This window comes from Glossina fuscipes, unplaced genomic scaffold (assembly GCF_014805625.2).
Source record: "Glossina fuscipes isolate IAEA_lab_2018 unplaced genomic scaffold, Yale_Gfus_2 2, whole genome shotgun sequence".
Taxonomy (NCBI): Eukaryota; Metazoa; Arthropoda; class Insecta; order Diptera; family Glossinidae; genus Glossina; species Glossina fuscipes.
In genome coordinates, this window is record NW_023998416.1 from 35,455,786 (window position 1) to 35,469,443 (window position 13,658).

General features: G+C 34.8%; 2 protein-coding genes across 3 annotated transcripts; both read right to left on the reverse strand.

Annotated features, from left to right (window-relative positions):
- Nucleotides 1–239: 239 nt before the first annotated feature.
- LOC119633399 (DNA topoisomerase 2) lies at nt 240–7,966 on the reverse strand. 2 transcript variants are annotated; one of them, XM_038026940.1, is made up of 7 exons: nt 7,823–7,966; nt 7,109–7,335; nt 5,219–7,041; nt 4,329–5,157; nt 2,104–3,469; nt 434–793; nt 240–378 (listed from the first exon to the last, which is right to left on the reverse strand). In XM_038026940.1, exons 3-7 carry the CDS (start codon nt 7,014–7,016, stop codon nt 316–318), a joined length of 4,416 nt encoding a protein of 1,471 aa, XP_037882868.1. In that variant the 5' UTR covers nt 7,017–7,041; nt 7,109–7,335; nt 7,823–7,966; the 3' UTR covers nt 240–315. The 2 variants fall into 2 exon arrangements, with proteins under 2 accessions (XP_037882868.1, XP_037882869.1); XM_038026941.1 differs by having other exon boundaries at nt 7,738–7,966.
- A 2,684-nt stretch (nt 7,967–10,650) lies between these two features.
- On the reverse strand, nt 10,651–13,035 carry LOC119633353 (tRNA-dihydrouridine(20a/20b) synthase [NAD(P)+]-like). Its single transcript, XM_038026874.1, has 3 exons — nt 12,671–13,035; nt 12,436–12,601; nt 10,651–11,857 (listed from the first exon to the last, which is right to left on the reverse strand). The coding sequence occupies exons 1-3, from the start codon at nt 12,869–12,871 to the stop codon at nt 11,043–11,045; spliced, it is 1,182 nt and encodes a 393-aa protein (XP_037882802.1). The 5' UTR covers nt 12,872–13,035; the 3' UTR covers nt 10,651–11,042.
- Nucleotides 13,036–13,658: the final 623 nt, after the last annotated feature.

The window sequence follows — 13,658 nt, forward strand, 5'->3', positions numbered from 1 at the left end:
TTAATCATAAAACAAAAAATAAAATTTAAAATTGTTTGCAATTGCGCTAAGAATATAAGTGAAAACATTATATGATAACTTTTAATTTAAATTTAATTAAAACTGATTTATTTTAATCATTAATACAAATAAAAAATAATTCAATTCATTAAATTAAAATCAAATTATACCCCGTTGTGAACAGGTTTTCGTTTTTAAACTAACGCTACACTCTATAAAGGAATACTTAACGTGTAAAGAATGTGGGATATAAAAAATAATATAAAGAAATCTCCTATCAATGCGTTTACGTATAAAAGAACGAACGCAATTCAATTACTCGAAATCAGAGTCATCATCATCGACATCGCTTTCCACCATAGCGCGTCTCTTCTTTTTCTAATGATTAAACCAAATTAGTTCATGCTTTTCTAACGATATGTACAGCATTTACCTTTTTATCGTCTTCGCTGTCACTGGGGGATAAGGCCTTTTTATGAGGCCTTTTGCTAAAGTTTTTGTTTTTGTTGGGAGAAGAGTCCGAACCACTCATCACATCCGAATCCTCATCGATAGTGATTTTTGCTATGTTCTGGGTATCCTTATCAGCCTCGTTATCTTTAAAAATCAACTCATCCTCGTCGGTACTACCGTCTTCTTCAGATGCTAGTAATCCGGAATAATTGATTTTCTTGGATGTGGCACGACGGCCAGGACGATCGGAGCGCGGTGCCACCGAGACATTCATTTCAACATCACTACCCGACATAGCAGCAGCACTTTCCTCATCACTTGCGTTCGCTTTTTTTTTGCGCTAATGTTTTGCAAAATAGAAATAGAATACTTTTATTTTGGTTTTTGAGAAATCAAGCTTTTTATAATAGTTTTTCTTTGTTATTGCCTTCAAATGAAATATTTTTATTAAGACTTGCGCTTTTCAACGAGTGGATGCTGCGCGTTAGACCACCTAATTGAGGACTTCTGACCTTGCCACTATTAACTTTTACAATACAACATGATATCTGTTTGAAAAAGCCAAACATTCTATACATTACACCAAGACATTTCTACCGCACTTTTTGAGATAAAGAATTTCAACGCCAAAGTAACGAAAAGGTTCTCTTTGACATAAATAAAACAAGTAAGAAAATTGTATTCGATCGTCGCCGAATCTTTTGTACCCATCATCGTTATCCCAAACAAGACAAGAAAAGGGAGAAAACTAAAGTTTCATGCTCTAGAATATCGAGTCAGCACAGCTGATTTTTTCTATTTTTTATCGAATAGACATATGTGCGTTGCAAGCATGTTCTCGGAAAAGTCACTTCCAAATTCTTCTGAAAATTTGTAGGCGGTATCTCCATTTTCATTGGAAAGACGGAGAGATGGACGGACGGACATTCGAAATTTGGATCTGCCTAAAAATTTGTATACTTTATGGGGTTTATAAAACCTATTTCTGCGCCTTATAAAAGTATTGAAATAAAATATTGATACACTACAATACTATTTAGGCGCGACCAATTTGTCATATTTGTGCATGTGTTGCCGCATCGTTAGTAGAATATGCGTTGAAAATTTTGTACATTAATTATCTGCTATAGTGTATGAATAATGAAAAGCAGGTGTTCTCAGTTTACGTGGCTCTGTGGGCATGCCCTTCGGTGCATGTGGAATATTTTCAATACCAACATGCGTGCAATAGATTCAATGCTTCTGTCAAATTTGAAGTCTATAGACGCTTTTAACGGCGAGCAGAATATTTACAGCAGGCATTGCACAGACGGACTTAAATCCATTTAGGATTTGATGGTGATCAAATATATATATACTTTGTGGTGTGTCTGGTGATTCCTTCTGGGCATTGCAAACGTTTCGACAAAATGAATATACACCCTCGTACTTCAGTGATGTGTGTAAAAAGTGCAGCGGAATAGAATGTTAAAAAGGTGAAACATTTTTTAAAAAGGGGAAGAAATTTCCAATTAATCTTCGAGTTTTAAAAAGGGGAAGAAATTTCCAATTAATCTTCGATTGTCGAGAAAACTTTGAAACCCTATTGAAAAGTTTCGAACAAAATCTTGTTCCTAACCGAACGTTAATATTTTTTTACATGTAGCATACCCCTTTTGGTTTGAAGTTGAGTTTTGATTGCTTTAGGCCGTCTTCTCCACCATTAACTTTCTTAGTTCGCGCTTTTCTGACAACAGGTTCTTTCTTTACTTTGGCCGTCGCTGTTTCACTTGGGGAATTTTTCGGTCCTTTTGTTCCACCCTCTACCAAAGCATCAAATTCGTCTGCCTCTGGCTCCTGTTTAACACCGTCTTTAGTTTTCTTATCAACCTTCTCTTTTTTAATTTTGGCGTTAAGTGCGGCATAAGCCGATACTTTTTTCAATAGATCGTCAGTGACCTTAAATTCCACCTTAATACCACGAGGATCAGGAAAGACGTCGGAATTTTCCTTTGCACTACCCCGCTTTTTCAAAACAGCAGCTGACGCTGCTTTGTTTTTGGCTAACGCCTTCGATTGCTTCTTATTTATTCCTAATTCATCGAGTCGTTCTTTTTCCTCGACCTCATCTAGTTTCTTTTCAAATTCGTCAAGATCGTCGAGCCACAGCATTTCAATAGTTTTGTTCTTCAAAGCAGCCAATTCGGCCAATTTTTGATCCCGTTGTTTTAACAACTCGTTTTTACGCTCATCAGTCAACATCCACATAGACATGCCTAAGAGGTAATCATACTTCTTAACATCGGTGAGCTTACGAAAGGCTTTCTCTGGATCTACTTCCTTTTTCTCCTTTTTAACAGTACTACTATTGGCATCTTCTTCTTCTTCATCATCATCGCCCTCCTCTTCTTCTTGCATATTTATGCGTTGTTGCCATTCTTTCACTGGATCTGGACGATATCCCCGTTTAACTAGTTCATCAATCATGACTTTGCGCTTCTTATTTTCCACCACCAAAGTACGATCACATTTTTCCATAATAAAACGAGCCTGGTCGGTAAGACGATCAGCTTGAGCAGCCAATTGGCCCACCAAATATTCTTTTCGTTTACCGTAAAACTCCAGCCGCAAGGGGAAGAAAGCTCGCAAGATATCCAACGGAGTGGAATATCGTTTCAAGCAATTCGATTCATCGAAACAATGCATTTGATTTGTTGACAACAAAGAACTTAGTTTGAAGACACGATAAAAACCGCCTTCCTCGCACTGCAAGCGTTCAAACTCACCAGGAGCAAAACTAATAACAAACCGAACTGTGGTATCAGTATGATATTCACGATATTCATTAATTATAGCCTTTTGCTTTTCGTTTCCATTTGAAAGCGGTTCTAGAACATTTTCCTTATATACTTGAGTCCATGAGCCTATAGGCAATTCAGAAATTTCAATTTTATTGCCTTGTAAAATTTGAATATTTCCAGAGGTTACGTAACGCCCATCAGATATGTATTCAATACTACCGCGATAATTCTTATACCTAAAACAAATACACAAATTAAAGGAAATAAAGTTAGAAAATTTGAAAGGAATCGTAAAAGACGCAAAATCAAAGACAAAACAAAAGAATTTTCATATTCGGTTTAAAATGATGAACATTCTTCAAACCACCATCTCAATCCTTTACCTTTTCACAATAAACGCAATTTCTTAGATTTGTAAAGTGTTTGAAGGCATTAAAACACATATCGAATAAGCCGAGATGTGTGCACATTTGATTAGTTTAGATAAATGTATTGTATTGAGTTACCTCCGCCTATCTGACTAATTCACGATTACGATTACCGAACTGCGGTCAGAAGAATAAACTCCACTTCTATGTGTTTTTTTATTATTTTCACTACTAAGTTTGAAAATCTGGGAAATACACAAATGAACTCAAACGCAATCTAGTCTTAAATTAACGTATTATATTCTAGAGATATTACTTTAAAATAAAAAACCATAAAGCTCGCCAATAAAGAGAATATTGCTTATATTACAATGTAGAAACTTTTTTAATTTAATCTCAAACAAAAAATTCAGAGTTCTAACAATTAAAACACATCGCAGGGTTGATCGACATACCCGCGTATGATCAACGTGTTTGCGAGTTATCTTATACCTATTTCTAGGTAAGATTTCTAATTTCACAAAAGGGTCTAAATTACCTTCCCGCAGAATTTCGCTCCATTTCTAAATTAAATGGTGAAATAGACATTGAAGAGGCCCTTTTTATGTGCCCATGGATCAAGTGAAACCTATTTTCTCTCTAAACTTTAAAGCGTAGAGAAGAATTTTGCTTGTAGCTTTAACATATGCGGGGATTATGAAAATTGTTCTAAAATTGAATTTCTTACCAAGGATGCATAGGCAAAGGCTCCTCTTTCGCCAACATGCGCCTTATATTGGCCAATAGATCTCGGGGATTATGGTTATGAATTTTTGTAGACCAACCGGTTCCTATACCATCGGCTCCATTAACCAACACCATTGGTATAATTGGAATATACCATTGAGGTTCAATCTTTTGACCGTCATCTACTTCGTACGTTAACAACGCATCATCGGCAGGATGAAATATAAGACGTGCTAACGGGGACAAGATAGTAAAAATATAACGAGCACTAGCACTATCTTTGCCGCCAGTTAAGCGGGTACCAAATTGACCTCTTGGCTCCAATAGGTTTATATTATTCGAGCCCACATAATTTTGTGCCAAATTGACTATAGTCATTTGCAAAGACACCTCACCATGATGATAAGCGGACATTTCTGCCACGGATCCAGATAACTGCGCAACTTTTACTTCTCGTTTATCGTTACGTTTGAAACATGTGAATATTACCTTACGCTGACCAGGTTTAAAGCCGTCAACTAGACATGGTATTGACCGCACATTATCTGCGTTTGAGAAAAGAACCAGCTCAAGATTTATAAAATCCGCATAAGTGACATGTTTGGTTCCTTTCGTATAGAGATAACGTTCTGGTAGGCCCAGAGCCTTACGTCTCTTAACTTCATCCATATGGGAAGTAAGCCAATCTTTACGCGTCTCCACGTGCTTCTTGGCGAAGGCCATTACAATGCTATCATCATCTTTGGAACCATCGTATTTGAACAGGATGCGATGGCGCTCCATATCTTGGAAATATTCTTTAGCTTCCTTAGAAGTGGAAGTACCCAAACCTGAAGTTTCATATTCATTAATAAATATGAAGCTTTGTGGGAGGTGCCTTAAGATACGTACCTTTGTAGTATTTGATATTATAAGTTTGATGATTGGGAGTATCATTTTTCCATTCTTCAAATTCTGGCAATGAATAAAACGAAAGTTCTTCATTTTTCTTCGTAGCTTTAACAATCGGAGTTATAAACTCTTCCAGAAACGGTAAGCGTAACAATTCTGGCCAGTTTGTGTGAATGAAATTAATTAGCAAACCTTTAATGTGAGAACCATCTTGATCCTGATCGGTCATGATCATCACTTTACCGTAACGTAATGTTTTAATATCATCCATGGTTAGATACTTTTTCTTATATTGCAAACCGATGATTTTGCAAAGATTATTAATCTCAGCATTCTCGGCTAACTGCTTAAATGTGGCTTCACGCACATTCAGCAATTTACCACGCAAAGGGAAAACACCGTAAAAATTGCGACCAATAACACCTAAGCCGGAAACAGCCAAGGATTTGGCTGAGTCACCCTCCGTCAAAATTAATGTACACATAATGGAATTTTTAGTACCTGCTTCGTTAGCATCTTCTAATTTAGGTATGCCCTTGACCTTATGAGATTTTTTTCCTCCCGTTTTGGCTATATCGTTTTCTGCTTTGAACTTGGCCCAAGATAACACAGACTCTACTATGCCTGATTTGGCAAGAGCGGTTATAAATTTTTCAGATATTGTACATTTCGATCCGAAACTTTTAACTTGAAGGGTCATGTTTTCCTTAGTTTGAGAATCGAAATTAGGATTTTCAATTAAGCAGTTAACGAATACCCATAAATGATTGCGCACTTGAAATGGTTTAATGTTAATACCGCCCTTATTCTTCTTCTTTAAAACTTCCAACAATTGTTTGATAATATTATCCACCACATGATCAACGTGACGGCCACCTTTCGTGGTAGCTATGGAGTTAGCAAATGACACTTGTTGGAAACCGCGATCGGACGGGCAGCAAGCTATTTCCCATCTCTCCCCACATTGCTCATAAACAACTTTCACTGGCTGACCCGAATCCTCCTCATTTTTAACATATAGATCAATATATTCTTTGAAGTTTTTTATAGGCAATTTTTTCGTATTCAAATACACAGCCACACCTTTGGAAGAAGCTGCAATGTCAAAAGCTCTTCGTGACATCAAAGCTACTATGTCTTCATCCAAACGATCCATTTTAAATTTCGCCAGATCTGGACTAAAGGTAACCCTGGTGAAATCAGCCCCTGCAAAATCTTTAATCTTTGGTTCTCTGTCAGTTTTGGTCATGTTGCTAGTCCATGTTTGCTTAAAGCTTTTTCTAAACTTCTGACTAGCGGTCTCAACAGTAAAGCTGGTTGAAAATATATTACATAGTTTGGCACCATAACCGTTTCGACCACCCGTTACTTTCTTCTCGTCGTCATTAAAATTGGCACCCGTCAGTAAGTGACCAAAAATCATGGTGGGCACATATATTTTCTCCTCTTTGTGTATTGTCACCGGTATACCTTGACCATTGTTATACACAGATATAGTGTTTTTTTCGGGATCAATGTCAATTTTAATGGTATTCATGCTTTTGTCGCGTTGTTTGTTATCCGCAGCATTAACCAAGATTTCATCAAATATCTTATAAAGACCTGGAACAAAGTTTATTTCCCTTTGCACCATACGTTTCTTTTCCTCATCATAAACCCACATTAATTCCTTCGTGTGTTCGACGGAACCAATATAGGTATCCGGACGCAGGAGGATGTGCTCCAACTGCGATTTCTTTTGATATATTTGTTCAATGGATAGACCACTGCTTGTCCCCGCACCGCTCCCATTCTGCATGATGGATATCTCCTTCTTTTTTGCACTATTATTAAATTATTCTTGATATGAGTCAGTAAATTTTTATCGTACATTAATATGAACTACTTTACCTTTTTCGTAACTTTGAAGATTATCCGAAACTCCGAATATAGTGGAATAGGATATCTTTACCCTTGCCGTTTCTTCCGGCGAAACAGGCCTTTAGTTTGTAATGACGTTGGGTTGTACAGATTCCGCGCTTTATCCTTCTTTACTTGTACGAAATCTTGTTGATGTTAAAACTTTACGGAAGGAATAGTGCTTTCAGGTTTTGATGGAAATTTCTACACGTAAATGACTGTAAAAATTAAAATAAATAAGTTTTCAAATGCTTTTCAGATAAAAATTAATAAGAGGTACTAAACACTGGCCTCGCAAAAAAGAAGGGGCAACTCTATAAAAATTATAACAGAACGCCCATTAAAAGCGGGAAAATGCAAGAACACTGTCATAAGGTTAAATCTATAAAAACGCGTTGTTAACTAAAAAATCTGCTTAATTTGCATATAATTTCTATATTTCGCTAATAGTTGTAGCTGCTCCGTTTACACAAAGTTTGCACAGAGTTTACACACATATAGAGAAAAAACGCTTGGATCGCCATTTTTAATTCTGTGCCATAGCTAATAACAACAATGTATTAAAACGTTACAACAAAAATTGGGAAGTATACACTCTTTTTCGGTCGTGATAAACATACCTTTTTGACGTGAATAGTTTTACTTCATAATGTGTTTTACAAAAATTTTCACTTTCTTCTTTCTCATTAATTTAAAAACACTTACACAATTATGTATACGCAATTGCCTTTTGAAAATTTTCTTCTATATTCGCAGCAATGTCCGGTTACTTGTGAAGAAGAATTTTAAAATTAATAACTAGCCGCAATTAATCGACGAAGCGTCTGCCTTAACGTGTCTTACTATTTCTATGCTCTATTCGTTAATTATGAAATCCGGACAATGATGCCAGATAATAATAAGAAAAAGTAGGGTGGCAATCATTCTTTTTACGGCGTATTAAAAAAGCATCAAAAAATGATAGAGGAAATTTATACATTTACATAGCGTAATTTGAGATCATAAATATCAAATATGTGCTAATCAACTTTCGCGCGTTTGGTAGAGGTTTATCAAACTTTCTAAAGTTTAGACACGTTAAAGATCTGGTAAGGTATGTACAGTAGCTCACTAATGTCTACACAAAAGGCGAAAAATGAAGGTTTCTCTAATTAAAAATTTCGTTTGAGGGCTGGGGGTCAAAAAATACATTTTTTAAAAAACAAAAATAATAATTCAATATTTTTATTGGCTTAAGAAAAGACATGTAGACCCCCAAACTTTATATGCTATGAAAATCGCTGGCTTTTAAAACACTTCGAACTGTTTCATGATGAACGATAATTGACTTATATTTTCCTAGGCCTTCCGCACTAGTTTTGAATTTATTTATTAGAATTCTGACATTTCGTTTTTAATGCTTAAAAATTTTTTTGGTCGGCCGACGCCAATTTTTTGCGATATTTGTATTCGTGTAATCAGTAGTACGACTAATTTCAATTGTCTTTGTTACTGCCGCGTACGATTTTTCACCATTTCTCAACTTTATAACCACTTTTCTAATCTCTTGCGTTTTTGTGTTTTTTGTGGCAGAAGTTAATGTAGTAAAGAAACCCACTTAAGAAAATTAAGTGCCATTAAGATATTTTAATTTTTCTTTGGTATTTTCGCTGCGTGTACACTTTTCTGTGACATTTTTTGAAGATTAAGTTTCAATTTTTGCCTACTTCAAGTGACAAAAAAATACTTGAATTGTTATTTAATATAATTTTTTATCATATATTTTGATCCTCAATCCATAAGTACCGTTTTTAATAGGAGAAATGGTAAGTTTTCGTACTGTATGTGAATAGTACAGTCAAGTAAACATATTTAAGCAAAGATATAACACCTTGTTCAATCTTTTTTACAACACTAACAAATAAAACATGCTAAAGTATTTTATTAGATTTTATTATAGGAAGTTAGCAGGAAGTATTTCCACCGAATTTAAGGTAGGATGATAAAGCAGTGATTTTATTAGTGGCCACTTGAATTTTTCTTGGCAAAGATGTGCTTTAATACTATAGAGAAGATACTGTTTTTTTACGGGATATATAATTGTCAATAAATAAATTTACTAATTATTTCTATTACTTCTGCGAAGAACAAGAAAAGTTTTCTTTGATGCATGTTGAATGCTGCTATCTCAATAACTCGACTATATATATATATATGTTTGTCATTAAGTAAAAACATTCGTTTTTCATCATTTATATCATCCTGCGTGAATGTTTCACTATATCTCCTCATACTTGCTGTTAAACATCCAACTCGGTTTTTTATTAAATCTTCTTGATTCCTGCAAATCTCATTTTGGAAATTTTTTTAGCTTTCGTTTGGATTTTAAACAAAAGAATTTAAAAGAAAATGATTCTCTCTTGTTACCGAAGTCGGGCCGGAGTAAAAGCACGGTTAAAGGTAAAGTAAAAACAGCAATAAGGTTTTGCGGGCTGATTCAATTTTGGCCTTGTTAACGACTAAAACAAGCAAAGTTGCGTCCAGTTAATGTTGGTTTGCAGACATTTTGCGAAACGGTACAAGCACACGAAAGCGAAAAAATTTGGATAATCATAACATAATTCTTGATAGATAAATTTGGTAATAACTTAAAACGTTTTTTTTTTTGGCACTGAGTTGAACATTTGGACGTTGCTTTTAACAAATCTTAACATCTCTGCTTTTACGCGTTACCATGGCGTTACCACTGCTTTTTGGAAGGCGCGGGGTACCAAAAGGTGTTAGCTAGTATTCTCTCTCTTTTTGTATGCGTTAACATTAAATTTTCTAACTTTTCCTCGCAGTACAAAGTTACCTTATGACGTCTACTACTGTCTTATATATTTATATATATATAAAATATATAACCCATACACTATACTAAATATATAACCCATATAACCCAACTGTTTAAGACTGTTTAATTACATTTTATATAGTTTCGATCCGGAATTTCGCTATTTTTATCAACTGTTTACAACTGTTTACAACTGTTTAAGACTGTTTAATTACATTTTATATAGTTTCGTTCCGGAATTTCGCTATTTTTATCAACTGTTTACAACCGTTTACAACTGTTTAAGACTGTTTAAGACCTTTTAATGACATTTTATATACTTTCGATCCGAAATTTCGCTAGTTTTTCAAAGTGTTTACAACTGGGAATAAGTAATAGAAGTCATTTAAGTTCTTGCAAACAACTCTGAGCGAGTTAAACAGCTCATAATTACATTTACACTGACTAAGCTTAAAGTGCCTAGAGAAGCGGTTAGGGACATTAAAGCTTATTTCACCAAGTAATGAAGGCGAGTCAATAGCACCATTTATTACTTTGATTACGAAGGAAACTCCAAGAATAAATCTACGTTTCGTGAGAGACGGTAAGGACAGCAGAAGCATGGTGAGAGAGGGTTCAAAAAATTTCCCCAGCGGATCCAAAGGTTTCATGTAGCTTTCAATGTAGAACGTCGGAATGCTATTACTAAGCGACTTATGTCGAGAAGTTTTAAAAATTGCAATTTTTTTTTACCATAACTCGGAATCCTTAGCAAATCAAGAATATAGTAAGGTTTTTTAAGGCTATTACCTGTGTTACAAATGGAAGAACAAATAGACACAAAAAATCTGAAATGTCCTACTTACTTCAAAGCCAAGAAGGAGAGGGAAACTTCCTTTTAAAGTAACGTTATGTTTTATTTTCATTAGATATCTACTTTTTATACAGTCTGAAATTTTGTTTAATATAAAAATTGTTAGTATAGATATATGAATGGTTGAAGAGCTGTCTAGAATGCTAAAAGTATGCAAAACTGACAATAAATACGCAATTTTTCTAGCTTTTATATCCAATACGGTTGGTTGAAAATCCAAATTGTCTCAAGGAGGAAACTTTATCGTGTTTTTCGTTTTACGAAAGCTCATTAAAAAAACTATTTTCCAATTCATAATGATCTTCCTTTTCCACAATTTTTTTTTGGAATTCTTTAAAAAATTTACCATGCGAATTCGAGTTCCAAGCCTCTTCCCCATTTAAGTCTTTTAGGGCGAGTTCTGGCGTAAAGTGATTGTAAGTACATTTTTGATATTTCAACTGATTATTAGCATTTACAACTGATGGCTCAATGTGATACTTTTCTTTAAAGAAATCATAAATTTGTTGCTTTCTGGAAAACGAATTAAATTCTAACCGTGGTTTTTTTTTCATATTACTGCTCCACATAAATGTGAGATGATGATGGAAACACATAAACTGTAAACTACTGTCTTTTTGTGCACCTACGTTTAGCCAATCCTGAACACAGTTTAATGGTGTTGTGTTGTGATTTTTGTAGCATGGATTAAATAATGCAGGATTAGATAGAAGACCGCGCGCTACCATTATCCCATCAGCGTCGGTTTGTTCGTGTAAATCGCATGCTTCCTGCCAAGTTCGCACACCGCCGTTGGCAACTAGGGGTATCTGGAGGGACTGTTTAACATCCTGTATAGCTGCCACATTTAGAGGTTCTGACGATTTTTGCCACATATTACGCCCATGCAAAGTTATGAAAGAGACACCGCATTTTTCGAGTTGTCGAGCGAAATCTACAGTTGAGTCTAGTCCCTCATTATAGAATAATCTCATCTTTACTGAAACGCTAAAATCCTCCTTTAATACTCTCCTTATATTGAGTATAATATCCTTAATTTTTTCAGGTCTTTTAAGTAAACCGCAACCGTAACCTGGAAATAAATTATAAAAGGCTACTTTAAACGATAAACCCTTTCTGCATGATGTGTTAACTATGGCAAATGTAGGTAAATGTAGTAAGTAAGCAAGAAAATAATTTTAATTTCATCGTAAAGTTAAAGAATTGCTATGGGTATCCAAGTCATGAAGCTCTTCAGTGAACCTGAACACCGACTTTATACTTATATATAGTCGCCAGTTCAGAAAAGGAATTAATCACATAAAAATCATCTAGTATTCGTCATGGCACAGCGGTTCTACTCGTTCTTTTGGAGATGTGATAGAAATTTCCTGTGTTCCAAAGAGACAAAAAAAAGACCAAACGTATAAGCAATTATTTTTTTATAGTTTTGACACAATTTGATAGTTTCTCCTTCAGAAGGTTTATATAATTTCCATACATTTTATTACTTAGATGCCAATTCGATGGAGATGTACTAATTTATCTTCTGCATCTCTCATGGATCATATAACACATACATGGTCTTAATTAGCATTCATAGTATCTTAAGTCCCAAGTGTTTTCCCGTGATATATTTAAAATCATTTAGTTGCCTTGTAGAATGCCTACCTTTCGATATTGCCCATGACTGAGGACAACCACAATTTAAGTCCACTCCGTCTACATATGGATAAATAAGCTGGGAAGCATTTGAAAATTCTGTGGCATTCTTTGCTGCGAATTGTGCTATTACCGGATGATCGTCTGAAGATGTGCGGAATTCATTTTGTCGAGCCTAAAAAATAATAAATAGTTTATTTAATAAATTAATTATAACCCATATATTATATATTATGTTAATTGCCTTATCGCTATTTATAAAGGAGTCTGCTATTATCATAGGAGTAAAACACAATTCCACGAAGTTCTTCCTTAAAAGATGACGGAATTCCAATTTGCTGTAGCGGACCATAGGAGCACTGACTCTTAGGAAACCATGTTTTTGGCGTTTCGCTTCCTTAAACAAATCCAATATATTGCAGTGACTTCGTTCAGTAGAATTCATTGTAAGAACATTCGCTTCTTAATATTCAATATAAAAGGTATACGTCTGTTTTCAACATATTACTTGTCTGCAAAAACAATTAATTATCAACTTCAAAGCCGTAGACATTGAAAAAGCTAGAAAGAAAAACTGTGAAATGTCAAATCGGTAACGCCGCGATATTCTACTGTGTAGATAAACTATGATTTGTATTCAAAATCAAGCAAGGACAAGTAACTGTAATTTTAGTCGGGCAAGGTAGACTATTCAATATCCTACACCACTTCGCCTAACACAATTTAGTTCTCGTTTTTTTTTTTTTTGGCGTTATTATTATTGTTATTGTTATTCAATAAGAATGAAATTAATTACAATGCTTTGTACACAAATCAATCGTGATTAGAAAAGGAAAAATAATACTAATAAAAACAATACAAGAACAAGAAAAGAAAACAGTTAATTTCTTGATGTAATAAAAGTGAACCATAACAAACCGTAACAACAGCAACAACATTGATCAGGCGTTGTGATATAAATTTGCACTTTTTGCTTCAAGAACTGACGCCGTAGTCAAACCGTAAAAATGAAGAGACCTTATAATTACTGCCAGTCTGCGATATCCTAGTAAGCCAATAATTGCGGGTTATTCTCCACGTATGGACATGAACATCAATTTCACTCAATCAAAACAGCGAATTACCCTCACCAGATAGTACTTTTATAGTAAACCAGACACCTATTCAGCTACGTTTACTCCCCAAGCTTGGAGGGTGAATAAATTACAGACGACTCCCGTAAGGGGGCAATG

Bases quoted from the DNA above. Each gene is read 5' to 3' on its own strand.
- LOC119633399 (XM_038026940.1), bottom strand. From the start codon at position 7,016: ATGCAGAATGGGAGCGGTGCGGGGACAAGCAGTGGTCTATCCATTGAA. The intron at 5,158-5,218 runs GTACGTATCTTA...ATGAAACTTCAG, and splicing joins TAATATCAAATACTACAAAG to GTTTGGGTACTTCCACTTCT. The intron at 3,470-4,328 runs GTAAGAAATTCA...TATTTGTTTTAG, and splicing joins CCTTTGCCTATGCATCCTTG to GTATAAGAATTATCGCGGTA.
- LOC119633353 (XM_038026874.1), bottom strand. From the start codon at position 12,871: ATGAATTCTACTGAACGAAGTCACTGCAATATATTGGATTTGTTTAAG. The intron at 12,602-12,670 runs GCAATTAACATA...ATTATTTTTTAG, and splicing joins CCTTTATAAATAGCGATAAG to GCTCGACAAAATGAATTCCG. The intron at 11,858-12,435 runs GTAGGCATTCTA...ATTTATTTCCAG, and splicing joins GTCATGGGCAATATCGAAAG to GTTACGGTTGCGGTTTACTT.